Consider the following 26,665-nt stretch of genomic DNA (forward strand, 5'->3'; position numbering starts at 1 on the left):
GAGCAGCGGCTGCAGGAGCTGTAATTCAGACCACATTTAATGCACAGAACAATCCAAGCACATTAGCAGATGCAGGCAACAGAACAACACCATGTACACAAGGGGGGGGGGCTTAGTGGGAACAGCCCCTGCTAGCCCCCGACACATTTTTTTTATTTTTTTGGGGGGGTCTGTAGTTTCCCCACCCTAACCCCCTTTTCCGGGGGGTGTATTTTTTCCCTTCAAGTTTTCATTCCCCCCCAACTGTAAAATCCAGCAACACTGAAAAAAATCCTGCCTTGTGACAGCTGAGCATCACCCACCCACCCCTTCCGACCCCCTCCCCTTGCCCTACCAGCTCCAGCTGTGACCCTCTTTCCACCCATTGCTGCAGCCAGTCACCCCCGTCCCCCCCCCAAAAATCCATTGCTCTTCATCCAGCCCCCCCCCCACTCCACTGGCCTTTGAGAAGCTTAATTCCTCCTTCATCCGGCTGCTTTTCGGAGGTTGTGCCAGGTCCGAAAGAGACGGGAGCAGAGAACTGGGTCGCAGCCCAAGTGAGGGAGGGGCGGCTGCATCTTCCCAGGGGCTTGTCTTGCGGGGGGGGGTGGCAGGACCTGCCCACTTTCACATGCATCTAGAGGGGGGGCACAGGGCCAGGAGCGGCTGCTGTGCTGGCAGCTGCCTACTCCTGGTTTTTATGGCTTTTGAGTCTTGAGTTTTGGTGACAGCCAGCAGGAGACGCAGGCAGGGTTTGCCCCCCCCCCCCCGTTGCTGCATCTGGTGGGGGGGGGGCGCAGAGAGATGGGGATGGAGGAGAAGAGGTTCTTGTGGCAGGCGAGGGGGCAACAAAGTGCCCGAAGGCCTGGCAGGGCTCAGCACCATCACGGCTAAGGGCACGGAGAAGGGGGGGCGAGGATGGGAAGAGGGGGGGCCGACGGGCCCCCAGCCTAGGTCAGGGTGATGTAGGCAGACGCCTTCTCCTTCAGCTGCCGCAGGCACAGATGGCAGCTCCAGGTTCCTGGAAACGGGGAGTGGAGAAAGGCAGAGAAGCATCAGATGGGGGCGCGTTTCCCCCCTGCCCCTCCCCGCCAAGCCGCCTTGCCCAGGGTGGGGTCCCTCCTCACCTTCGGGGGGCTCAGCCATGGGTGGGCTCAGGCAATACATGTGGTAGCCCCGGTCACAGTCGTCGCAGAACAGCAGCTGGTCCTGCAGCAGAGGGAGAGAGAAGGGTGTGGAATCGCTGCTCTGCAAGGGGGTAAAGGTAAAGGGACCCCTGACTATTAGGTCCAGTCGTGGACGACTCTGGGGTGGAGGCGCTCATTTCGCTTTATTGGCCGAGGGAGCCGGCGTACAGCTTCCGGGTTATGTGGCCAGCATGACTAAGCCGCTTCTGGCGAACCAGAGCAGCGCACGGAAACGCCGTTTACCTTCCCGCCGGAGCGGTACCTATTTATCTACTTGCACTTTGAGGTACTTTCGAACTGCTAGGTTGGCAGGAGCAGGGACCGAGCAATGGGAGCTCACCCTGTCGTGGGGATTCGAACCGCCGACCTTCTGATCGGCAAGTCCTAGGCTCTGTGGTTTAACCCACAGCGCCACCTGCGTCCCTCTGCAAGGGTGTAATTGTAATAATAATAATAATAATTATTATTATTATTATTATTTATATGCTTTCAACGGAATATTAAAATACAATAACCTATTAAACACTAAAAGCTTCCCTAAACAGGGCTGCCTTCAGATGTCTTCTAAAGGTTTGGTAGTTGTTGTTCTCTTTGACATCTGGTGGGAGGGCATTCCACAGGGCGGGTGCCACCACAGAGAAGGCCCTCTGCCTGGTTCCCTGTAACTTGGCTTCTCACAGTGAGGGAACCGCCAGAAGGCCCTCGGCACTGGACCTCAGTGTCCAGGCAGAAAGATGAGGATGTACGGTGGACAGAGCAGGAGCTCCTCTTTTGCCTACAGGGAAGCCTGGCGTCCACGAGGGCTCATTTCAGGCAGAAACAGGTCTTGCGCAAACACAAATCTCCTGGGAGAGCTCAGCTAGTAGAGGGTCAGATTCTTCATCTTCAGGGTTGCGGGTTCAAGCCCCACCTTGGGCAAAAGATTATTGCCTTGCAGGGGGTTGGGCTAGATGACCCGCGTGGTCCCTTCTAACTACAATTCCATGATTTCATTGGGGGTGGGGGGTGGGAGGGAGGCTTCTGCAGACAAAGGGAGTCTTCATCCCCTGAACTGTACTTCTTCCCCAAAGGAACAAGAGAAAAGATTCAGGACAGAGGAAATAAAAAGTCCTTTGTACAGTGAAGAGTTAAGACTGCAGAACTCTCTGCCACATGAGGCAAGCAGTACTGCTGCATCCCAGTTGGGGAAACAGTAGGAGGGGAGAGGTGCTCTTGCACCCAAAGCTTCCTTGCGGGCTTCCCATAAGGGTCACCTGGATGTGCTGGCTTAGAGGAGCCCCTGGCCTGATCCTGCAGCCTCTCCTTAAGGGCAGGTGATCAGTCCCAAGAATAGATAGAGCAATAAGGCATTCTAAGGATGGGAAGGCAGAGGCTGGGGAGATGATGGGGAGGGGGGTCCCGGCATTTCCTGAGCTCCTGGAAGGGTGGGGTGGGGGGAGGCGGTCAGATCCAGGCCCGGCCGGTGGCTCACGTACGTACGTCGTTCTCGGAGGTGCCGCAAAGACTGCAGCTCTTGCACTCGATGCACTGCCACCGGTAAGTCCGCACGGCAGCTGTCATGTTGACGGTGAACTGCAGGCAGGATGGGTGCCCTGCGCACGAGAGAGGGAGACACAGAGCAGCGCATGAGTCCACACAGCAGCAGCCAGCCAGCGGGTGCAGCAGTTAGAGCGTCAGACTAGGACGTGGGAGAGACCTGGGTTCAAATCTCGCCACTCGGCTCTGAGTGAGGCTCACTGGGGGTGACTTCGCGCTGGTCACTGACCCTCTCAGCCTCACCTCCCTTGCAGGGGGATAGTTGTGGGGGTCAAATGAGTATTTGAGGAGAGGGAGGAGCTTCTGGGGGTAAAGGTAGAATATAAATGGAATGAATGAATGAATGAATGGGCCAGCTGTCCATTCCAGGAAAAGCTCTTTAAGACTTCCAAGCATCCCTGACACGAAACCTCTGCTTCAAAACATCCCGTGAAGGAGAGTCTTCGGAGGGAGTCCACTCCGGGGTCAGACGCCTATTGTCCGAAAGTGTGTGGTTCTGGTCGCACTCAAGAAGGATATTGCAGAGGTGCGAAAGGTTCAGAAAAGGGAGGGAGCAACTCCTCCAGGAGGAAAACTGCAACATCTTGGGCTTTTTAGTTGAGAGGAAAGTATGAGGCGACATGGTGGAAGCGGATAAAATCAGGCATGACTTGGATAAGAGAGTTTTTCTGCATGATTCAGATACAGTAGTACCTCCGGTTGCGAACGGGATCCGTTCCGGCGCCCTGTTCGCATCCTGAAGCGAATGCAACCCACGTCTGCATGTGTGCGGGTTGCGATTCGCCGCTTCTGCGCATGCGCGTGACGTAATTTTGAGCGTCTGCGCATGCACGAGCGGCGAACCCCGGAAGTAACGCATTCCGTTACTTCCGGGTCGCCGTGGAGCGCAACCCGAAAACGCGCAACCTGAAGCAACTTCAACCCGAGGTGTGACTGTACAGTGGTACCTCTGGTTGCGAATGGGATCCGTTCCGGAGGCCCGTTCGCAACATGAAAAGAATGCAACCCGCAGCAGCGCATCTGCGCACACGCAGGTTGCAATTCGCCACTTCTGCGCATGCGCATGATGTCCTTTTGTGCTTCTGCGCATGCGCGAGCGGTAAAACCCGGAAGTAACCCTTTCTGGTACTTCCGGGTCGTAACCTGAATGAACGTAACATGAAGCAAACGTCACATGAGGTATGACTGTAAAAGAAAGCCTTTCTTCAGAATTCAACTATGGAACTCCCTGCCACAGGTCGGAGGGCTCTAAAAGAGGACTAGGCTCCTTCATGAAGGACCAGGTCCTGCTTGCAGATTTCCCATAAGGGGCACCTCGTTGGCCACTGGGAGAACAAGAGGCTGGACTGAATGGGCCTCCTTTGGCCCATTCCAGAGGCTCCAGACCGGCCGTGGTTTTACCCCTCCAAATTATCACGTGGTAATGAAGGGGTGTGTGTGTCAAGCAATGGCTCCTGAAGGCTGGAGGGAGATGCTTGCTGACAGCACGTCCCAGTTAACCTCGCTGCCCTCCGCTCCACCACTCAAAACTTTCCAGACACCTCTTCAAGGGAAGCCCAATGTATAAAACACAGCAGTAGCCAGTCCACTTTGGCTAAGCACAGATCACCAGAACTGGGTCGTTTCTTTCGAAGCTGACAAAAGCCCATTGTGGCGCAGCTGTGTTGGCTGTGAAATGCTTGTCTCTAGCAAAGCTACACACCTCAAAGAACACAGCCACCCACTATGGCACTCTGCACGTGCTCAGAGATCTTCTGCCTCCTGCTGCTGTGCACCTGAGACCTGCGGTTTGAGAAACGCTCTGCGTCCTGGTGGACCATTCTTCTTGGGAGGTTTCAGAGCAGAGGTTAGAGCATCAGGGATTCTTTAGCTGCGATTCCTGCATTGCGGTGGGCTGGACTAGATGGCCCTTGAGTGCCCCTTCCAACTCAGAGATTCTCTGATGCTGCTCCATGTTTATACCCTGGAGGCAGGTTCCCCCTCCGCTCTGCCCCGTGTAAGCCAAGCCCTTCCCCCTACTTCGCCCCGCCAGCCCCGGCCTCACCTGAACGGCCACAATCCGCGCAGGAGATGAGATCCTCGGGGCAGCCGGTCTTCTTGGAGCCGCCTAGACAGAAATCACAATAACCGTTTGGTATGACTGTGCCGTCCGGTGCTTTCTTAGCTGTAAGACAACAGCAAGGAGAGGCCGAAATCAAGGGGGGAGCCACACAGGCCTCCCTGTGCACCCCAGAATCCCCCCTCCCTCCCCTAGCCACCCCCAGGCAGGAGGGGGGGAGTCCCACTCCTGCCTGCCTGCCTGGCCACACATTCCCCGCCTCCTCCCAGTGCATGGAGAGTTTTCGCAGCATCACAGAATAGGACAGCTGGGAAGGGTTCCCAGGGTCATCTAGCCCAACCCGCTGCGCTGCAGGACTTTTGCTGGCCCCTGGTCCACATGCAGCTGGGGAAGGGGGCTGGCGCTTCCTTCCACACATGACAAACGCCCCAGTGCGCCATCAGCACCTCATGCAGGGGCAGCAATCCTGCCGCGAGGGGGCTCGGCAGCCCATGAACACATGCATCCATCACAAATATAGCCCATGCATTTTCGTCATCTGTGCCCTAAGTTTCTAGTCCACAAGGCCTCCTTCCCCAAGGCCTCCTTCCCCCTTGCCCTGCAGCCCATCTTTGGCCCAAATTCATTTGAAATGCCTCGCAGGAGGGGGGTGAAATCAGCAGAGCAGGGAGTGACCCCAACCCCCCAGATAGAGAAATTTCATCTCTCCTGGTTGCAGAAGGAGGGAGCGTTTGGATTTTGGTTCAGGGGGGGGCCCTCTCTCAAACAAGAGCCCCCCCCCCCCAGGTGGATCACCACAACTCTGGAGAAGCGGCCGGCAGGGTAAGGAAGGGGAAACCGAGGCAAAAAAAGGGTGGCCCCCCAGGACTGGAACCTGGACGCCTCAGCTGCGCCCCCCCCTCAGGAGACGGCGGGCAGGGGGGGAGAACCAGGCACACCTCCTGCCTCCCCGCCTCACAGGGATGGTTTTACCTGTGTGCCTGCGCTGGTTCTCAGGGGCCCAGTTCAGCTCTTTGTAAAACTCTGGAGGAAGCCAGACATGCAAAAAGATATATATATATATAAATGGAAATAAGCAGGAGGGGGGGGGGATAAATAAAAATGGAGCACATCAAAATCAGCCGCGTGAGAAGAAGCCAGTCGGGTTTCCATGAAAGGAATGGTTTTTTAAATAATAAATAAATATATATATCTGCATCTTTGGAATCGACAAGCAAAGAAATGAATATGTAAAAAAGAGGGAGGGGGAGCTTTGTGAAAGGATGGAGGGGTTTGTGGGGTGGAGGGGCACGGAAGTGAGTCTTTGGCACTTTAATTGGGGGGTGGGGGTGCGCAAGGGGGTGGGACAAGAGCAAAAGAGGCGCTGGCAGCTAAGAAAGAGACAAAATCCAGTTCTAGGATTGAGCCTCCAAGTTCCCAGAGGGGGCAGCCCAGAGAGAAGCAGGCACAGCCCTCTGGGTTGTCAGAATGGGGCAAATTTTCTTGCCCACCCTCCAACCCATCCGAGGTGGGGAGGGGGACCCAGGCGTCCTGGCCCTCCTTCTCCAGAGATTGTGGTGCTAACCAAGTCCCTTCCCCCAATCTCCTGCTCTTTGTGCAGATCCAACTACATCAGTATGCACTGGTGGTCGCCATGGCAACTGTCTAGAAAAAAAGGATGGGACGCATGTTAGTTGGGGGGGCAGGAGAGAACTCTCCTCTCTCTCTCTCTCTCTCTCTCTCTCTCTCTCTCTCTCTCTGCCTCCACCCCAAGCTTTGAAAGCTAGACTTCCGCCAACCACACCCCGTTTCCTTGTGCAGTTCATGCCCCCCCCCATGATGTTCCCCCCTCCTCAAAAAAAGGGGAGAAGGGGAAAAAATCACATCTATTCAATCTCCCTTAGCAATGCACCCCCCACGCTCCCCCCCCTGCCTCAGTGCTCTCTCATACACAGCAATTTTAAATGGCCTAATAGACAGCAGATTCCTAGATCGTTGCTGGGGGGGTGTTAATGCGCCTGCCCGCCCCGTCCCCCGAAAACAAACTTCCCTTCCATCACATGTATAACACACAACACACAGAGCACACTGCTTCAATCTCATGATTCACAGAGATGGGACTCAGCCGATGGGACAAAGATTCTCACACACAACAACACAACACAACACCACAAACACACAGAGAATTAGATATTCAGAAAGTTGCACAGAATTTTCATAGCATCATAGAATTGTACAGTTGGAAGATGCCCCCAAGGGTCATCCACACCAACCCCCTGAAATGCAGGGATCGCAGCTGAAAGACTACTGACGGGTGGGCAAAATAAATAATAACGGTTTCAAGGGACATCCTTCTGTTGTCCCTTCATTATTTTACACTTTTCAGTTATTACATTGCTCACAATCAGCACGGCCTGTTGTCCTGAACAGATTGCCTCAATACCTCTGCCAAATACCTCCCCAAAGTTCATCATTTCTATTGTCTTCTTCATAAAAAGTCCACGAAACATTGTCAAAGGCCTTCTCTGCGTCTATAAACATCCGTGCCACTTGTTTTTCATTTCTGACCTCCAAGGAAGGGTTTTTGCTCTCTCACACACAAACACACACATGAGACTTTTCGGAATCAAGAGGCCTTCTTCTGCCTTCACAAAAATTGAGCCTTTGGAAGCCGGACCTCTGTGTGCATTCGCACAAAGACACCCACCCTGGAATAGGTGCCCTCTCATGCTGAAGATTGTGGGTGCCCGCAAGGAAGGGCTTCAGCTTTGCTCATTGACTTGGGGGGGGGCAGTCCCCACAAATCTATTATTATGGGTGGCAAAACACCCATAATTATATATATTTCTTGGGCTCCACGATCACTGCAGATGGTGAAAGCAGCCATGAAATTAAAAGACGCCTGCTTCTTGGGAGAAGGGCAATGACAGGCCTAGACAGCATCTTACAAAGCAGAGACATCACCTTGTCAACAAAGGTCCATATAGTTAAAGCTCTGGTTTCCCCAGTAGTGATGTATGGAAGTGAGAGCTGGACCATAAAGAAGGCTGATCACCGAAGAATGGATGCTTTTCAATTCTGGTACTGGAGGAGACTCTTGAGAGTCCCATGGACTGCAAGAAGATCAAATCTATCCAACCTTAAGGAAATCAGCCCTGAGTGCTCACTGGAAGGACAGATCCTAAAGCTGAGGCTCCAAGATTTTGGCCACCTCATGCGAAGAGAAGACTCCCTGGAAAAGACCCTGATGTTGGGGAAGATGGAGGGCACAAGGAGAAGGGGACGACAGAGGACAAGATGGTCGGACAGTGTTCTCGAAGGTACCAGCATGAGTTTGACCAAACTGCGGGAGGCAGTGGAAGACAGGAGGGCCTGGCGTGCTCTGGTCCATGGGTTCAGAGTTGGACACGACTAAACGACTAAACAACAACAACAAACACCCACAGCCCCCTGGAGCTGGCTCCAGGATATGAATTCAGTCCACCAGCACCAGCACCAGGCCCGACCTCCGCTGCCTCTCCCCTGTTTGCAGATCAGCTGCTCCCTCCCTCAGGGCTGTCTCCCCCACCCCCACCCCAGGCCCCCTCCTCACAACCAACCCCCACCAACGGCAAGGCTCCTCCAAGCGTCTCCAACTTAATTGAAATGATAAATCAGACCAAACGGGGGAAATATTATACCTGCCAACTCCACCCACCAGGTTGCCGTGGCAACCTCATCGGCAGGTGGGTGGGGGTGTTAAAAATGAAGACCCTCGCTCAGTGGGGGGAGGAAGGGAAAGGAACAGTGCAGCCACCATCTCAAGTGCGTGTGAAGACACCCAGTAATTGCACTTTGCATATGCTAATTCAACCAAACGTATGTAAAATCTTAACGTGCAACAGCCTGGCAGAAGTGGAGCTTCTGGAAGAAGCAGGGAGCCAAGGAGCTGAGGTGGCCGGTTGTGTTTCTAAAAGACTGTTGCCAATTGGGATGCGGCTCTGTTTGGAATGTCAGAAGAGCCTTGCAAAGGCTCAGCCAGTCTGGGATCCTGTTCTCACAGTGGACAAACAGGTGCCCATGATGGGAAACCCCGAAACAGGATCCGAGCACAAGTGCAACTCTCCCCTCCTGGGGTTTCCAGAAACTGGCATCCGGGAACATTGCTGCCTCCGACTGTGGAGGGCAGAAGTTGGTGGTCATTCCTGCCTCCAGTGGGAGGGAGTTCTGCCGCTTCACTCTGTGCTGCATGAATACCAATAATAACAACTTATTATTTATACCCCACCCATCTGGCTGGGTTTCACCAGCCACTCTGGGCGGCTTCCAACAGAATATTAAAATACAATAACCTATTAAACATTAAAAGCTTCCCTAAACAGGGCTGCCTTCAGATGTCTTCTAAAAGTCTGGTAGTTGTTGTTCTCTTTGACATCTGATGGGAGGGTGTTCCACAGGGCAGGTGCCACCACCGAGAAGGCCCTCTGCCTGGTTCCCTGTAACTTGGCTTCTCACAGGGAGGGAACCGCCAGAAGGCCCTCGGCGCTGGACCTCAGTGTCCGGGCAGAACGATGGGGGGTGGAGACGCTCCTTCAGGTATACTGGCCAGCAGCCATTAGGGCTTTAACACTTTTGAATTATTTTTGGAAACGTACTGGGAGCCAATGTAGGTCTTTCAGGACCAGTGTTATGTGGTTTTGGCGGCCGCTCCCAGTCACCAGTCTAGATGCCACATTCTGGATTAATTGCAGTTTCTGGGTCACCTTCAAAGGTAGCCCCACATAGAGCACATTGCAGTAGTCCAAGCAGGAGATAACCAGAGCATGCACCACTCTGGCGAGACAGTCCGCAGGCAGGGAGGGTCTCATCCTGCGTACCAGATGGAGCTGGTAGACAGCTGCCCTGGACACAGAATTGACCTGCTCCTCCATGGATAGCTGTGAGTCCAAAATGACTCCCAGGCTGCACACCTGGTCCTTCAGGGGCACAGTTACCCCATTCAGGACCAGGGAGTCCTCCACACCCGCCCGCCCCCTGCCCCCCAAGAACAGTACTTCTGTCTTGTCAGGATTCAACCTCAATCTGTTAGCTGCCATCCATCCTCCAACCACCTCCAGACACTCACACAGGACCTTCACCGCCTTCACTGGTTCTGATTTGAAAGAAGTCTGTCGCGAACCTTCCCACGTTCCACTTCCTTGCATGCCCAGAAGTGTTATGAGAGAGGACTATAAGAGAACTACCCGCTGTCTCCAGGACGTGCATAATGTTTTAAAACTCATAATAAAAATAATAAACAACTCACAGTTTTCTGAAACCAGAAAAGCACAAAATGTGGCACACTTTCCCTCTTTTAGCTGCCCTTTCCCAAATCTTTCCCGGCTCTGCTTTTGAGGCGAAGCAACCAGGACATGGGTGGCGCTGTGGGTTAAACCACAGAGCCTAGGACTTGCCGATCAGAAGGTCGGCGGTTCAAATCCCCACGACTGGGTGAGCTCCCGTTGCTCAGTCCCTGTTCCTGCCAACCTAGCAGTTTGAAAGCACGTCAAAGTGCAAGTAGATAAATAGGTACCGCTCTGGCGGGAAGGTAAACGGCGTTTCCGTGCGCTGCTCTGGTTTGCCAGAAGCAGCTTAGTCATGCTGGCCACATGACCCGGAAGCTGCACGCCTGCTCCCTCGGCCAGTAAAGTGAGATGAGTGCCACAACCCCAGAGTCGGCCACGACTGGACCTAATGGTCAGGCGTCCCTTTACCTTTACCTTAACCAGGACCATACACAGGACACCCCAAACGTGTTCACGCCAGAGCGTTGTGAAATGGGCTGCTTTGTTTTCATCTCCTTTTCCTAAGGGTCTCTGGCATGGAAGAAAGATCGGAAGCTGCCAGTAGGTACCCACTTAGCTTCGGGCTTCTGCTGCTGATTCAGACCAGCTGGCAACGCCAGACCTTTCCTGGGCCCGGGGGGTTTGACATCGAACTGGGACACCCCTGAGCAGCACAGGCTGAGAGGAAGAGGCCTTTGGGTCACGCCAGCAAGGGGAGCAAAGGCCTCCCACCCAGGAAACAGCCTCAGGAACAGCCACTGCCCCCAAGGCTGGCATCAAAACCACACGTCCTCCAAGGCACATCCCATAGGGATAAAACATTCCCCTTTGGGAACTATTTTAGAGGCAGCAGTGGCTCTTCACTCACTTCTCAGACAGACTCATGCGTTTTGGCTCATCTGGCTGGGCATTCTCAGCAGCCACTGCCCACCTGGTGCCCTTGGGATGCTGTGGACCACAATTCCCATCCTCCCCAGCCACTGCAGTGGAGACTGATGGGAGATGTAGTCCTTGCAGCAGCTTTCCTGGTTTCAGACCAAAGCCCTTTCCTTAGCTGGGTATGCTGGAGGCCTGCAAACTACGCACTCATTCGCTCCTTCTTTGCATTTATATGCCACTTTCTCCCCCAAGGAAAATTGCATTTATATGCCACTTTCCCCTCCAAGGTCATTCTCCTCCCCGTTTCATCTTCACAACAACCCTGCAAAGTAGGTTAGGCTGAGCGGGACTGTGACTAGCCCAAGGTCACCCAGGGAGCTTTGTGGCCAATGAATGGAGACTCGAACCCAGGTCTTTCCCAAGTCCTAGTTCTCATTTAATCTCTGCAGCAGCAACAACCCAGTGAGGTAGGTTAGGCTCTAGTCACCCGGGGAGTTTCATGGCCAATGAGTGGGGACTCGAACCCTGATCCCTCTTTCGGTTGGTGGGGGGGGAAGTGTTTCCTGCAGCCAAAGGAGAGGTGGCCAGGGAGGGTCACTCACGTTTGTGGTTGTTCTTGCGATGGAAGGGGAGGGTGTGGCGTTCGGGCCCCTCTTCGCCCTCCTCCTCTGCCAGGTGCGTGTGAGTGTAGTGGTAGCTGAGTCCCGGGCGGTTCTTGTAGCGCTTCCCACAGACTGAAAAAGAAGAAGTAGCGTAGAATGGTGGAGATGGAATGGGACCCTCGAGGGTCATCCAGCCCAACCCTCTGCCCCGCCATGCTCAAGAATCCCTGGCAGGTGAAAAGAACCCACAGGGCCCAGGAACATAGCAAGCTCCCTTATGTCACTGGTCCATCTAGTTCAGTGCTGCCTACACTGGTTGGCAGCCGCTCTCCAGAACTTCGGGCTCTCTCTCATCTGTAACTGGAGATGCCAGCAGGAATTGAACCCAGAACCCTCTGCATCCAAAACATGAGCTCTGTCACTGAGCTGGCACCCAGGGGACTTTCTCAAAATGGGTAAACAGGGGTGGGGGGGTCCCATCCCCTGGAAGAGGCAACCCCTGCCCTTAACCCCCTGGAAGAGGGTCACCCATCAACCCCACCCCCTGCCTCTAGTGCAGCCCTGCCCCCAATTCTCCTCCCCACCCCACCCCACTCCCATCTCCCAGTAAGGGGTCAACTCTAGGCATTCCTGGACGACAACTTATTTATCTCTTTATTTCATAAAATTCATGTACCACTCAATTGCAAAAAGAAACCCCAAAGCGCTTTACTAAAGGATAAAACTGTAAAATCCAGACAGGTTTGCAAAGATTGCTGTGAAGGCGCCTGGTTGATATCAAGTGGCAGGGAGTTCCACAGTGTAGGTGCCGCCATACTAAATGATGGAGTTTTTCCAAATGCAGAAGGGGGATTTTGCGGCAGGGCCAGTTCAATCTCACAGGCAAATTGGTCCCAAGTGCTTAAGGGGTCTTATTTATTCATAGTTCTATTTATTAAATTTGTTAGCCCAAAGCAACTTACAACCAATACACTAAGAGTAACTCCTGGAACTCGGCCCAGGAGCAAATTGGCGATCTGAACATCAGAGTTACATGTGGACAAGACCTGTCTCCGCTCAGCAATCGCGCTGCAGCATTCTGCACTCCCAACAGCTTCCTCACATCTTCCACACCATCCCTGGCTCTTGGCCACAGCTCCCTACCCTCTGCTTCCACCCCGAAGTCCCCCAGACCCACAGAGCTGCCCATTCAGCGCCCTGTGCTCTGCCCCCTCCTCTAAGCGTTTGGAGACATCCCTGGGGTCCGCTTCTCCTGAGCCAGGAAGCGGCAGCAGGAACCCTCCCCTGGCCCCACTGCGACCCACCTCCACCCCTTGCCCCAAACCCCCATCAAAGGGGCACTCACTGTCGCAGACATAAGGCTTGTCTCGGTCTTCCAGCAGCGCCGCGTCCTGCCTCTTCCGCAGACCCCCGATGCCGTAGGCCTGGGGAAGAGAGACAGGCTGGTCTCAGTGCTGATACAGTCTGTTTTTAAATAAAAAGCAAGCTCCTAGACCTCATGGGCATGGCAGACGGGGAGAGGGAGAGCTTGCATTCAGCTCATGAGAACCTGAAACTAGCCAGCTGGCTCAGGCCCAGTTTGGCCCATCTAGTCCAGCCTCCTGTTCTCACAGTGGCATAGCTGTCAACCGTCCCTTATTTGGCGGGAAAGTTCCTTATCCCAGCGCCGTGTCCCACTGCTGTCCCTTATTGATGGTGTCCCTTAAATTTCCCGGGTTTCATGCTCGCCCGGCTCGGGAGGGAAGCAGCGGCTCAGGGTCCTCCGCCGCGAGAGAGAGAGCGCACGAGCTGCCGCGTCTCCTTCTCTCCCTTTTCCCCCTCAGGGGTGGGTCGTGAGGAGATGGGTGGCAACGGGCGGGCAGGCATCCCCTCTCTTGCGAGACTTCCGCCACGACGTGCTGCTTAGCATCCCCTCCAGCCAGTGCAGCATCTTAATGTAGTGATTTCCCCCTCTGCATCCCTTTCATAACTCTATTTTTATAAATCCTTTGTCCATCCATAGTTCAAATTTGTACTACAAGTTTTCTGTCAATCCTACCAATGTATGTAACTCTTTACAATAGCTTCTCAACTAAATGATTTCCCCATTCTTTATGAAAGAGGTCCTCTTCCTGGTTTCTAATTCTGCCTGTAAGCTTTGCCATCTCGACGTCGTTCATCAGTTTTGTCTGCCCTTCTTCTTTGGTGGGAGTTGTAGACCCTTAGGATCATCTAGTCCAACCCCTGCAAAACCCAGTCAGTCGCAGCAAAAGCAGCATGGCTCCATCAGTGCCGGATTTCTGTATAAGCTAAGCAAAATCCCTTATTTTGGCTGCTGATCCCTTATTTTCGAGGCTGCTGGTCCCTTGTTTTCAAATCTGTAAGTTGACAGCTATGCACAGTGGCCAAATATCCCATAGAACCTCAGAATCCAGATAGACTGCGCCTGGGCTTGGAGGCTCCATAAGAAACCTAAGAAGGGTCTGTCGGCCGGTTCAGCACCCAGCTTCAATGTTTTCATCATTGCAAAGTTTTCCCAGCAATTATCCCAACCAACCGGGGGAACTCGGCAAGAGCTGAGCTGCTGAAGCAGACGCCGAATTCCCCAAGCTTCAGGTGAGCCGAGATAAGCAGCCTGAGCTTTGCAAGAGCCGAACTGCAAGTCGGTTAAGGTCGAAATGCAGAAGTCAAGCAAAATAACAAAGCCGGGTGGGTGGGGTGGGGGCAGAACAAAAGGCAAAATTCAGCCTGGTCTTGCCGAAATCCAAAAACACGCCTCTGTGGCTTGCAGCTTTAAACGCAGATTAAGGAATGTGATTTGAGCAGAAGCCAATCCTAAAGGAGGCTGACCTATTTTGGATGGTTTTGCAAGAGGAGGAGGAATGGGGGGGAGGGAGATTAGGGTGGCACTTTGCACAAAAATAGGGGCCAGAGGCTCAGTGGCAGCAGAAGAGGACCCTCATTTTCACAGGGGCCCCCACAGCATGCACCGTGCCTGGGGGCCCCAAATTTCTGGAGCCAAGAGGAGAAAGGAGAGGGAGGTGCCTCCTGGCAGGAGTTTTGCACCTGTTGTCCCAGCACAGCTGGCAGCTGCTTTGCAGGCCGGTCTTTGGGGGAGGGCGGAAATCCTCAGGTGCCCCCCCCCGAAGTGGGCCCCCCCGGCCCAACGTGCATTGCAGGGGGTTGGACTAGATGACCCCATGGGGCCTCTTGCAGCTCTACGAATCTATGATGCTCACCCAAAGTGCCCTACGCTGAGCCATGACTCTGGTTCCTCCAGCTATGGGGCGTCTACTCTGACAGGCAGCTGCAGGCTCCCAGGGGCTTGAGAGAGGGACCCTTTCTCAGCCCTGGAAAAGGCTGGCAGGGGTTGATCCCGGGACCATCTTCCCTGTCCTCTGTTCCAAGGAGAGGAGCGGAGGCACTCTGCATGTGCTCAGGGGCACTTGCGTCTCACACGATCCAATTGGCAACGAGCCCCATCGCCGTAAAGCAGGACTGGGGTGGGGAGGCTGGAGGGCTAAACTTCCCCTTGAAGAGGACTGCCCGCTCCCCAAACCTCCAACTGCCCCACTCCCATGCTCCGAGCCGAAGAAAACCAGCCTTGCAGGGTTGGGCGGAAGCTCCAGCTTCCTTTTCCCGACAGGGGCTGGCTAGTCGCTTCTGAGAAGCCCCCCAAGCAAACCTTGGCCTTTCCCTGCTGCCGAGGCCCTGCCTTGGGCACTTGCAGGTAGACTGCCCCTGTCTCTGGAGGCTCCATTGAGCCGCCATTGCTATAACAGTGAAGGGTCTGCTGGCTCTTCAGGCTGGGACTTGAGATGGTTGAGAAGCCTTTGCCCCCCGCCTGCCCCCTTTCCTTGCCCCACCTTGCTCTTGGCCTTGTTCTTCCGGCGAGGGACGTCGTCCTCCAGGTCGTCCGTGTCCAAGTCGTGGAGAAATTCCCCAATCGGCGCCTTCTGCAAAGCGTGAGAGAGAGAAGTGAGAGGGGCAGGGACCCCTCCTCTCGCAGTCAACAGCTCCAGAAGCCCAATGACCGCTGACCAGAGATTTGCAGAAGATTGGAAGAAGTATATGAACCATTTGAAAAGCAATTGTAACCAACAAATTACGCTAGCGGGACTGCAAGAAGTTATGTAAGGAGGAATATATGAAGTGCTGCAAAGTAGATAAAGAAGAGAGATATTGGTTATGAGTTTTAAATGTAACAGGGAAAATAATAAATGTATACTAAGAGATTAGATTGGAATTTTTTCTTCTTCTTCATAATAATAATAATAATAATAATAATAATAATAATAATAATAATAATAATTTATACGAAAAACGAAGATCATGGCCACTGGTCCCATCACCTCCTGGCAAATAGAAGGGGAAGAAATGGAGGCAGTGAGAGATTTTACTTTCTTGGGCTCCACGATCACTGCAGATGGTGACAGAAGCCACAAAATTAAAAGACGCCTGCTTCTTGGGAGAAAAGTGATGGCAAACCTAGGCAGCATCTTCAAAAGCAGAGACATCGCCTTGCCAACAAAGGTCTGTATAGTTAAAGCTATGGTGGAAGTGAGCTATATGGAAGTGAGAGCTGGACCATAAAGAAGGCTGATCGCCGAAGAATGGATGCTTTTGAATTCTGGTGCTGGAGGAGACGCTTGAGAGACCCATGGACTGCAAGAAGATCAAACCTGTCCATTCTGAAGGAAACCAGCCCTGAGTGCTCACTGGAAGGACAGATCCTGAAGCTGAGGCTCCAAGACTTGGCCACCTCATGAGAAGAGAAGACTCCCTGGAAAAGACCCTGATGTTGGGAAAGATGGAGGGCACAAGGAGAAGGGGACGACAGAGGACAAGATGGTGGGACAGTGTTCTCGAAGCTACCAGCATGAGTTTGACCAAACTGCGGGAGGCAGTGGGAGACAGGAGGGCCTGGCGTGCTCTGGTCCAGGGGGTCACGAAGAGTCGGACACGACTAAACGACTAAACAACAAACAACAACACCCCGCCCATCTGGCTGGACTGATGGAAGTCAAAAAAATTGAATAAGATGTAAAAATATGTTTAATTACTGTTGAAAATGGTATGTTTAAAAAAAAACTAATAAAAATTTATATAAAAGAAAAAGAGAGAGAAGTGAGAGGGGCAGGGACCCCCCCTCTTGCAGTCAACAACACAACAGACCCAGGAAGCAGGCCGCCCAATGATCGCTGCCCTGACTGGATTCTTCCTGAGCACCCAAGGAGTGCTTTCAAGATCAGGCCAAAGGGGGCCCATCTACTCCAGCCTCCTGTCCTCCCAGGGAGCAAATGCCCCATAGAACCTAGGGATCCAGGTAGACTGCCTCTGGAGCTGGAGGTTCCACAACAACATAATATGATCCTGGCGACTGGACCATCTAGTCTAGCATCCTGTTATCTCAGTGGCCAACCAGATGACTTTTATATGGGAAATCCTGGAAGCAGGATTCGAACACAAGAGCGCCACCTCCTCCTGTGGCTCCCAGCGACAGACATTCGGAAGCATCGCTGCCTCCATCTGTGGTGGCATCTAACCATCTGGGCCCTCCCCTCCTCCACGAATTTGCCCGATCCTCTTTTAAAGCCACCCTCTGCCTCTTGTGGCAGGGAGTTCCAGAGTTGAACTAGGCCTGCTTAGGGGTGAGCCTGGCGGTCCTGGCTTCTCTCACCGGACAGTCCAGGATGAGCTCTTCCTCCTTCATCTCCGGCTTCTTGTCTCCCGTCTCGGCGCACAGCAAGGCTTCCAGGACAGGACCTTCGGGCAGCCCCCCCTCCTTCTTCAAGGGGGGCTCACAGTCTGGGGGAGGAGAGAAATCAAGTCAGAGGAGGAAAAGCCCCCAATTCATCCTTTCTGCCTGAATCTGGTCAACACAGAGACCCTCTGCACACAGGCACACAGATGCCGACCCACAATTCTCCAGGCCAGCTTCCGGCCAACCTGGGCGTCCCCCAGGGGGAAAACTACAACTCCCACCAGCCCCCACTAGCCACCTGGGGGCTGGCTGGGGGGCAGCGGCCATCCTGATCTCCTGCAGGCCATCAGCTTGGGGAAGGGTCTAGACCTCCCCTGGGGTGGAGCTGATTTCTGCACTGCAGGGGGTTAGACTAGATGACTTGGGGGGTCCCTTCCCGTTCTGCAATCCTACAATTCTATTATTACCTAGAGGGTAAAAGGGGATCCCTGACCATTAGGTCCAGTCGTGGACGACTCTGGGGTTGCGGTGCTCATCTCGCTTTATTGGCCGAGGGAGCTGGCGTTCAGCTTCCGGGTCATGTGGCCAGCATGACTGAGCCGCTTCGGGCGAACCAGAGCAGCTTACGGAAACGCCGTTTACCTTCCCGCCGGAGTGGTACCTATTTATCTACTTGCACAGGTGTGTTTTTGAACTGCTAGGTTGGCAGGAGCAGGGACCGAGCAACGGGAGCTCACCCCCTTGCGGGGAGTCAAACCGCCGACCTTCTGATCAGCAAGTCCTAGGCTCTGTGGTTTAGACCACAGCACCACCTGCATCCCTATTATTACCTAGAGGGACGCTTAGAGGCAAGGGGGAGGCAAACAGGAGCTGGAGGAGTAAAAGATAATCAATTTCTCCATCATCGTTTTATTATTTGTACTCCGGCTATCCGACTGAGCTGCCCCGGCCACTCTGCGCATCTTCCAGCAGATATAAAAACATTATAAAACATCAGCCACTCCAAACTTCCCTATACGGGGCTGCCTTCCGGTGTCTTCTAAAAGTTCTACAGTTAATTTTTCATTTAAAAAATATAATTGCAAAGTTGTAAGGAACCCCAAAGTCCATCTAGTCCAACCCCCTGCAATGCAAACTTTTAAAAGCGAGTATCGCTGTCTCAAGTTCGCCAGCTTTGCCTGATTGCAAGCGCATTTTTAATAAGTGTGCAATTGAATAAGTGTGCAATTAATCGTGGCTGTTTTGAATCTTACTGTGATGTGATCTTCCTTAGTAGGTCCCGCAAACCACTATTCCCAATAGTGTGTTTTTTCCCCTAGGGTGGGGGGCACTGGAGATGAGTTCATGGAACCAAGCAGGCCCAGAAATGTTTAGGAACCAAAGGTCCAAACTGACTTTCGGTAAAAATCCTCCCTGAGGCTGCAGGAACATCTGCGTTGATGGGAGCTGCCTTGGACCAAGCCGGCCTTTGCAGGTCATCCTGCAGCCAAGTCGTGGGCCCCGATCCACCAGGGGAGACCCATTGCCTACTACACCAGGGGTGAGGAGCCCATTTGAGCAAAACAGGCAATGGATGCATTTTCCCTGGGAAATCTTCTAGGGAGGCATGTATTCCTGGTGGGCGGAGCGAGAGGCAAAAGTGGGAGGAGCTTTTTCCCAGGTACAGTCAGAGTCAAGGTTTTCTACAAGCAGGCTGCTGTGCCCCCCCCCCCAAATTTGCATTTCCAGCATCCATCTAGGCAAGCAAAATGCACCATTTATTCGTTTCATTTAACAATATTTAGATTTGCCGCTTGCTTGCAAGAGAACCTTTGAACGGTTTGCCAAAGTATAAAATGAAACACTGAGATCATAAATAAGAACGCAGGAAGACGGGTAGCTAAAAAGAAATAAAACCCAGGTAACGTCTAGATATCTGGATAGGCTAAACAATAAAAAATAAATAAATCAGGCACCAAAGAGAAGAGAGCAAATGCACCTGATTTCAAGAGGCAGGGAGTTCCAAAGTCTCAGGTGAAGGACACATCCCAGCCAGGCTGAAGCCCTCTGGGAAGTCACTGGGGCCAGGGAGTGTGCAGCCTAGGGAAGGGGTCTCTAGGGCTGTTCTTGCACTTCCTTCTGGGGCTGAGGACCCCCAGGTCCCCCTGCTCAACACGGACCCTAAGGTCCATGAATAATAATAGCTTAAAGGTCCTGGGCCTAAGGAAGCCACACTATCCTCCACCAGGGCCAGGGCCTTTTCAGTGATGGCTCCGACCTGGTGGAATGCTCTGTCCCAGGAGACTAGGGCCCTGCAGGACTTGATCTCCTTCCGCAGGGCCTGGAAGACAGAGCTATTCCGCCTGGCCTTTAATTTGAATTAGCCTGATTCTCTATTCCCTTTTCCCCTTCCTCTTCTATGAAGAAACCCTTTCTGGGACCCCACATTTAAATCCTTCCCTGGTCTCCTTGCTGGATCTAGTAGGACCAACTTGACCAGTTAGCCCTGGTGATCATTTGATGTTTACTGAGTGGGTCCCTTCCCCCCGAAATGACCCCTGAATTTTTGAATTTTATTGATATTGCTGCTGCATTTTATGTTGTGTTTTATGCTGTTTTTAAGTCGCATTTTAATCCATGTTTTGTATTTGCTGTTAACCACCCTGAGCCCGGTTTTTAAACTGGGAAGGGCAGGGTATAAATAAAAATTTGTTATTATTATTTATTAAAAGGCTAAAATAATGATGAGAGCCTTCTGGCCCCGTATTTTAGCTACAATCTTAAGTATTTTCCCTGCTTCTGATCTGCAACCTTACTAGACTGAGATTACTTTCCTGGGGGGGCACCGGACACCCCCCCTCTCCAAACACACACACTCACACTGGCAAGAAAAATTGACGGACTATGCGGAACTGGCAAAATTGACGCACAAACTACGGGACAAGGGCAACTGTGACTTTAAAGAATGATGGGAACCCTTTACAAAGTACTTAAGGAAACAACAAAATGAATTGGACTCCTTGGCAGGTTTCGAATAAACATACACAAACTTATTGGGTGTTAACATAACAGACAGACGATTCAAGGATCTTGACAGTTTGATAATATGCAGAGAATAATATGTGTTGAAAAATCAGAGAGAGGAACTGAGGGAAGTCTTAGGGTTGAGAGTGCGAGGGAGGGTTTCTTTTTGGGGAGGGGGAAAGAATGGGGGGAATGAAAAGAAGATGATATGTTTTGATAATTTGTCATGTTGAAATTTTCAATACAAACTACAAAAACACACACACACAGCCCGTCCCCTGCGATTCCTGCCCTGCCGGGGTTGGGCTGGATGACCTTTGGGAACTTTGGGGCTCTACACTTGCCCTGGCACCCCCCTCCCCACCCTGTTTGCCCACCCACTCCTTACCAATCTTGAACTCACAAGGCCGCAGGCGAGGATCCTCTAAGATGTTGAGCCTCCGCTTCTTCCGCCAACAGCGAGCCGGGTAAGTGTAGATCTGGCCCGGAGCCAGCCCTAAAGGAGGGGCAGGTTAGCGGCAAAAAATACCCCCCCACAAAACTTTGCAGGGCGGGGTGGGGTGGGGTGGAGGAAAGAATTGGGATTTGGCCTGGGCTGAACAGCTATGGCTACCTGCCATCCATTTATTCCCCCTTGAAAAATCCCTCGTCATTTTTCCGCCACTGAGGCAAAACTTAGATTTTCGTTTTTGTCCAGCTACTTTGCGAGAGGGAAGAGTCAAGACAGTGGGGGCCGCCTGCGTCTCCCAGCCTGCATCCCTCCAATGCCACCTTCAAGGCTCTAGTCCATATGAGGTCAAAGTTCTCTGTCTCTCAGCTTCCTGGCTGTGTTTTGCTTCCCCTTCACGCAGTTCCTCAAGAACATGAGAATGGGTTACTGGATCTTGCCACGGGCCCGTCTAGCCCAGGCTGAACAGCTGCGTGTGGGAAACCTGCAAGCAGGATTTGAACTCAATACTCTCCCCTCCTGCGGTTTCTAGTAACTAGGATTTAGAAGCATGGCTGCCTCTGACTGGCCCTCTCCTCCTCCATTAGTTTTCCAACCCTCTTTTAAAGCCATCTATGTTGGCGGCCATCTTGTGGGAGGGAGTTCCACAGGATAACTTTGTCCTGCGTGAAGAAAGAATTTTATTCGTCCTGAATCTTCCAGCATTCACCTCTGCTGGAACGTCCAAGAGTTCCAGCGTATGGAGAGAGGGAAGGAAAACATTCCTCTGTCCTCCATTCCATAGCACGACTCGTTTACTTTCATCCCTACTAAAGTCCCAAATGTTGCCACCTTTATTGGAGTCCCAAACACTCCACCCCCTTGATCCCTTGGCCTGTCCTGAACCTTTTCCAACTCCTTTTCGAGTCAAGGCGACCAGAACTGGATCCGGTTATTCCAAATGCATTTCTCCACACAATCAATTTGTTTAAGGGCATTACGATACCTGCAGTTTTATATTCAATTGCTTGCCTAAGAATCCCTTGCATGGAATTTGCTTTTTTCGTGGCTGCTGCACATTCCTTCTCCCTTCTCCCCCCACCCTCCTCCGGACACACATGCGGACCCCCAAGGCCTCCAGAGAAGGGTCCGCTCTATGTACAGCGCCCAGCACAGGGTGCCCTCCTCAGAGAGCACCCGCAGCCCCTAGACCCCATACCTGGTCCCCGGTGAGTCTTCTCCATCCAGATGTAGCAGTTGTTCTGGGCGACCCCCGTCTGCGAGTCGAGGAAGGGCAGGCGCATGCTCCGCTCTGCGCATAGCCGGGCATTGTAGCTGCGGCAGTGCTCAATGGCTTCCCGGTAGAAATCTTCGCCTAAACTGTAAGGAGAAAGGCCCACGTTTCTGCACCTCTCTTAAGAGCCAAGATCACTCAGACAGTTGTCATATTTACACCTTACAAGGCATAAGTGTTTTCTGCTTGGCAAGCTGAACTGAGCTGCAGCTGAGCTCTTGCAAAGCTCATGCTTCTTAACCCAAACTGCAGCTGAGCTCTTGCAAAGCTCATGCTGATTAAACTGCAGCAAGAAGTTCTGGGCCAAACCAGCTGCTCCGTTCCTGAACGCTTTTCTCTTGCCCTGCTTGAAGGCCAAACGTACGAAGCAACAGAAACTCAACCCCGAATCTTTCACACGTTTGCTGTCAAAGACTCAAAGCAACAAAACCTGGAGAGGTCTCTGACCTGGAACTCTACCAAAAGAAGCCTCAAGAAAGACCAAGCGCAAACCAGCAAGAATCTGGTTGCAAAACACTGAAAAGCCCAGAGAGCCTGGCTGGCTGCACCACTGCAGCGAGATGCTCAATCCCAAAGCAGACTCTCTCCAAATAAACAACTGCAAACATAGATACGGATGGAGAGGACATGACCCACATCCCTTTTTGGTTCTAGGGCAGTAACAAAGAACATGTGGAGCCTAGGGATGTTGTGGAGGGGGTAGCTCAGGAGATCTGAAACTCCAGCCTTTTGCAAGGGGCCCTAGATCATCTGCTCATTTCCCTCTTTTTTCAAAATAAAATGCCCCATAAGTAACTTTTTTTATTAAAGCCCAGGGCCAGAGAGTCAGCTCCCCTCTCCCCAATAAAGCCATCTTAATCCGTCCAGATTAAAGGATGTGGGTGGCGCTGTGGGTTAAACCACAGAGCCTAGGACTTGCCGATCAGAAGGCCGGCGGTTCGAATTCCCGCGACGGGGTGAGCTCCCGTTTCTCGGTCCCTGCTCCTGCCAACCTAGCAGTTCGAAAGCACGTCAAAGTGCAAGTAGATAAATAGGTACCGCTCCGGCGGGAAGGTAAACGGCGTTTCCGTGCACTGCTCTGGTTTGCCAGAAGCGGCTTAGTCATGCTGGCTACATGACCCGGAAGCTGTACGCCGGCTCCCTCAGCCAGTAAAGCGAGATGAGCGCCACAACCCCAGAGTCGGCCACGACTGGACCCTTTACCTTTAATCCGTCCAGAGGCCTCTCAGTTTTCCAGGGAACATAAGCCACAGATTATGGGTGGAGCAGAGGAGGGCCCAATCCACCACATTCAGCATCCCAGGCTCAGAAAACCTGTTGACACCGTCCCATTGCACAGAGGATGCCCTGCTACCCAGAATTTGTCATGTGTCCCCCCCCCCGAAAGTCAGCTGGAAATTGCATCTATATGTATAACTTCACATATGCAAACATCATGCAAATGTGTGCCTGGGGCCCATGCTGTTAAGCCTCATATATGCCCTTAGGAAGAGGCTGCAGGATGCAGCCAGTGGTCCACTGATTCCAGCATCCTGTTCTCGCAGTGGCCAATCAGATGCATGTAGTAAGCCCACAGAGCAGGATTTGACCGCAAGATCCCTCTCCCCTCCTGCGGTTTGCAGAATCATTTACTGGAGGCAGAGCAGAGCCATCCTGGCCAATCCTCTTCTAAAGCCATCCAGCTTGGTGGCCATCCCTGCCTTGTGGGAATGAGTTCCATAGGCGAACTCTGCACTGCGCCAGAAGAAGTGCCTTGATGGAGTCATCAGGAAATAGCAGGCCTGGGGTGTATGGGGGTGGGGTGACTGAGGAGTATCCCTCTCTGTATTGCAGGGGGGCAAGGCAGGTGAGAGGGAAGAGACGGTTTCACCTGTGGAACCACTTGCCACAAAGTGAAGACAGGGCTCCAGAATGAAGGCAGGGAAGGTGTCAAGCCTTATGAGGAGCGGCTGAGGGAGTTGGGGATGTGTAGCCTGGAAAAGAGAAGACTGAGAGCGGGTAGGGCAGGCATCTTCAAATATCTGAAGCGCTGTCCCACGAAATAGGGAGCCAATTTGTTTTCCCCTGCACCAGGGGACCTGAACCAATTGATTCAAGTTACAAGAAAGGAGATTCCGATGAAACGTTAGGAAGAACTTTCTGGTGGTAAGAGCTATTTGACTCCCTAGGAATGTGGTGGAGCCTCCTTCATTTGAGGTCAGGGGTTCTTCAGCCAAGATTCCTGCATTGCAGGGGGTTGGACTAGATGTCCTTCGTGGATCCCTTATGATAAAACGCAAAACAAGGGGTCCAGGAAGGGCAGACGGGTTGGTACCCCAAGGGGTGGATTTGTGCGAGAACTCCCCCTGCTTTCAAAGACAAGGCTTCGGGACAGCTCACAGTAATGATAAGAGTGTCTCTGCCCATACACAGAGGGCCTTCCCCTCGCCAATGACCAATTCCTGCCACCCCACAAGCGCCTCAGAGGGGCAGACTGGCTTTATAATCCAGCCTTGGCACCCAAGTCTGTCCCTTTTTTTTTGGAAACCAAACCTTCACGTTAAAATGTTAGCAATTGTTAAACACACACCGGGGCTGGGAGGCCAAGCGGCTCTGGCCTTTAGCTCCTGCATCCTGGGGGTTTTTTTGGGGGGGGGCGGAGGGAGGGAAGAAAAATAAACCCCACCCCAGATGCCCAGACCCCTTGGTCCTGGGAAGGAACCCACCGCAGAGTAATCCTTTTGCACACAGACCCTCTGACAACAGGGGCAGTCGGGAAGGGGCGCAGAGGTTGGGGGGGGGGGCGCGGCCGGGGTGACCCCCCAACCCAACCTCCGCACACCTGTTCCCTTGGAAGCCGGTGCATGCCCAGCTGCCGGTCGTGCAAGACCCCTTTTTTGCACGCGCAAATACGCACGGAGGGCACCCAGACACAACACCGGCGGGCACCCTGCCCACGCTCAGGATCCGCGCGCGCGCTCGCGCTGCCCCCGGGGGAGTCTCTCCCCAAGGCGTCCCCCCCACCCCGCCAACCACCACCACCACCACAACTGCCGGGCGCTTTGTACAGGGGCGCGCGCAAGCTGGCACCCTCTCCCGGTGCGCCCATCTCCGGCGTGCCCCTCTGGCAGCAGCAGCAGCCGCCGCCCCCCCACCTGCACCGTGCGGCTGCCATGGAAGCCCGGCCGGCCTCTCCCATCCCGAGCCCCTCACCCACCCCCACTCCGCCCCCCTTCGCCCTCCCTCCCTCCCTCCCTCGCAAGGACCAGGAGCCGCGACGCCGGAGCCCCTCGGCTGTCCGCCGCTCTCCCTCGCGCGCCCTGCAAAGCCATCCGCGCCGAGGGGAGACGGCGAGGCATCCATCCCTCTCCTCCCTGCGCTCGCCGGCCCCCCATGCCTGGGGGAGGGGGGACCTGCCACCCCCCAGATGTGGGGCACCCACTCACCATTTGATAGGCTTGTGCACAGCTGTAGCCATTTTGGGAAGATGTGGAGGTGCCTCTGGCTTCCAGGGCTGGCGGGTTGGAGGAGCAGAGAGGAATTTTTTTTCTCCTTTTCTTTCTTTCTTTCTTTTGCTTTTTTTTTTTAAACCTCTCACATCAGAATATACTGTACAATTTTATTCATTCTCCAGCAGCCTGCAGGAAGGGGGGGCCCAATCACAGCCCAGCTCCTTTGAGCCCCGGTGCACCATGGGGAATGTAGTCCCAGGGTTGCACAGAAACCTTCCACTCCTCCTCCGCCCCAATTCTTTTTTCTTTTTTCTGTTTTGCATTATTATTTTCTCTCTCCTTCCTTTGCAAGCCGCGGCAGGGGGTGGGGGGAAGAGTGCCAGGCGGCTGCCACCAGGGGACTACACCTCCCAGAGGGCCTTGCGTTTGACAGCTGAGAGGGAGGTTGGGTGCGGGATAAAAAAAAGAAAAAGAGGGGGGGGGATGAGAGAGGAGGGGTGGCAGCTCCCCGTATAAATCGCGCTGAAATAAATAAATAAATAAAAATGCAGTTTGCATCTGGTTAGCGCGCACTTTTGTACGATTGCTTTTCAAGGGAGGCGGTTGCAGAAGCATCTGCAGGTGCAGGGGTCACCATCAATTATTGGGGTGTAGGAAGGAAGGATGGAAGGAATCCTAAATCCTGGCTTTCTTTGATCTCCAAACTGGAAGCCCTTTCTGTGTCGGGTTATTATTTTTTGGGTGTGTGTGTGTGTGTTGGTATCTCGATTGTGTAGTCAGAAGGGGATTCTGGAATCTCGCCTTAATTCCATGCCCAGGCTTAGCGCCCCCCCCCCCGCCCCACCAACCCATTTAATGGGGAAGCTGTGCTGAAGACGAGGGTGCTCCCAAACGAGTGCAGAGTGCATTTCCCCTCCCCATTTCAGAGCCCAGGCACAGAAGCAGCAGGAGCTTTGGGGGCGGGCACAGAACCTCCCGAGCCCATCACACACTGCCCCATTTCCCTACAGATGGGGGGGGGGCGTGCCTGTGCGTGGAGAATTCCTTAGCACTCCCCACCCCCAAGGTGATCATCAGGGCATTTCCCTAATCCTGTGGCCCTAGATCAGGCACCCCCAGACTCAGCCCTCCAGATGTTTTGGGACTACAAGTCCCATCACCCCTGACCACTGGTCCTGTTAGCTAGGGGTGATGGGAGTTGTAGTCCTAAAACATCTGGAGGGTCGAGTTTGGGGGTGCCTGACCTAGATAGGTGGTTGGACCCCCATCAGCCAGCAGGGTCAAAGGTCAGGGGTGATTCTGG

At 53.3% G+C, this 26,665-nt stretch overlaps 1 protein-coding gene across 5 annotated transcripts; it reads right to left on the minus strand.

Annotated features, from left to right (window-relative positions):
- Window positions 1-19: 19 nt before the first annotated feature.
- DPF1 (double PHD fingers 1) lies at window positions 20-25,703 on the minus strand. 5 transcript variants are annotated; one of them, XM_028741990.2, is made up of 12 exons: window positions 25,357-25,703; window positions 21,857-22,017; window positions 20,599-20,706; window positions 17,184-17,311; window positions 15,370-15,459; window positions 12,870-12,948; window positions 11,525-11,656; window positions 5,734-5,784; window positions 4,747-4,866; window positions 2,646-2,758; window positions 1,107-1,188; window positions 20-1,000 (listed from the first exon to the last, which is right to left on the minus strand). In XM_028741990.2, exons 1-12 carry the CDS (start codon window positions 25,386-25,388, stop codon window positions 930-932), a joined length of 1,167 nt encoding a protein of 388 aa, XP_028597823.1. In that variant the 5' UTR covers window positions 25,389-25,703; the 3' UTR covers window positions 20-929. The 5 variants fall into 5 exon arrangements, with proteins under 5 accessions (XP_028597823.1, XP_028597819.1, XP_028597820.1 ...); XM_028741986.2 differs by lacking the exon at window positions 5,734-5,784 and having other exon boundaries at window positions 20,614-20,706; window positions 25,357-25,700; XM_028741987.2 differs by lacking the exon at window positions 5,734-5,784 and having other exon boundaries at window positions 4,747-4,809; window positions 25,357-25,699.
- Window positions 25,704-26,665: the final 962 nt, after the last annotated feature.

Source organism: Podarcis muralis, chromosome 7 (assembly GCF_964188315.1).
Source record: "Podarcis muralis chromosome 7, rPodMur119.hap1.1, whole genome shotgun sequence".
Lineage (NCBI taxonomy): Eukaryota > Metazoa > Chordata > Lepidosauria > Squamata > Lacertidae > Podarcis > Podarcis muralis.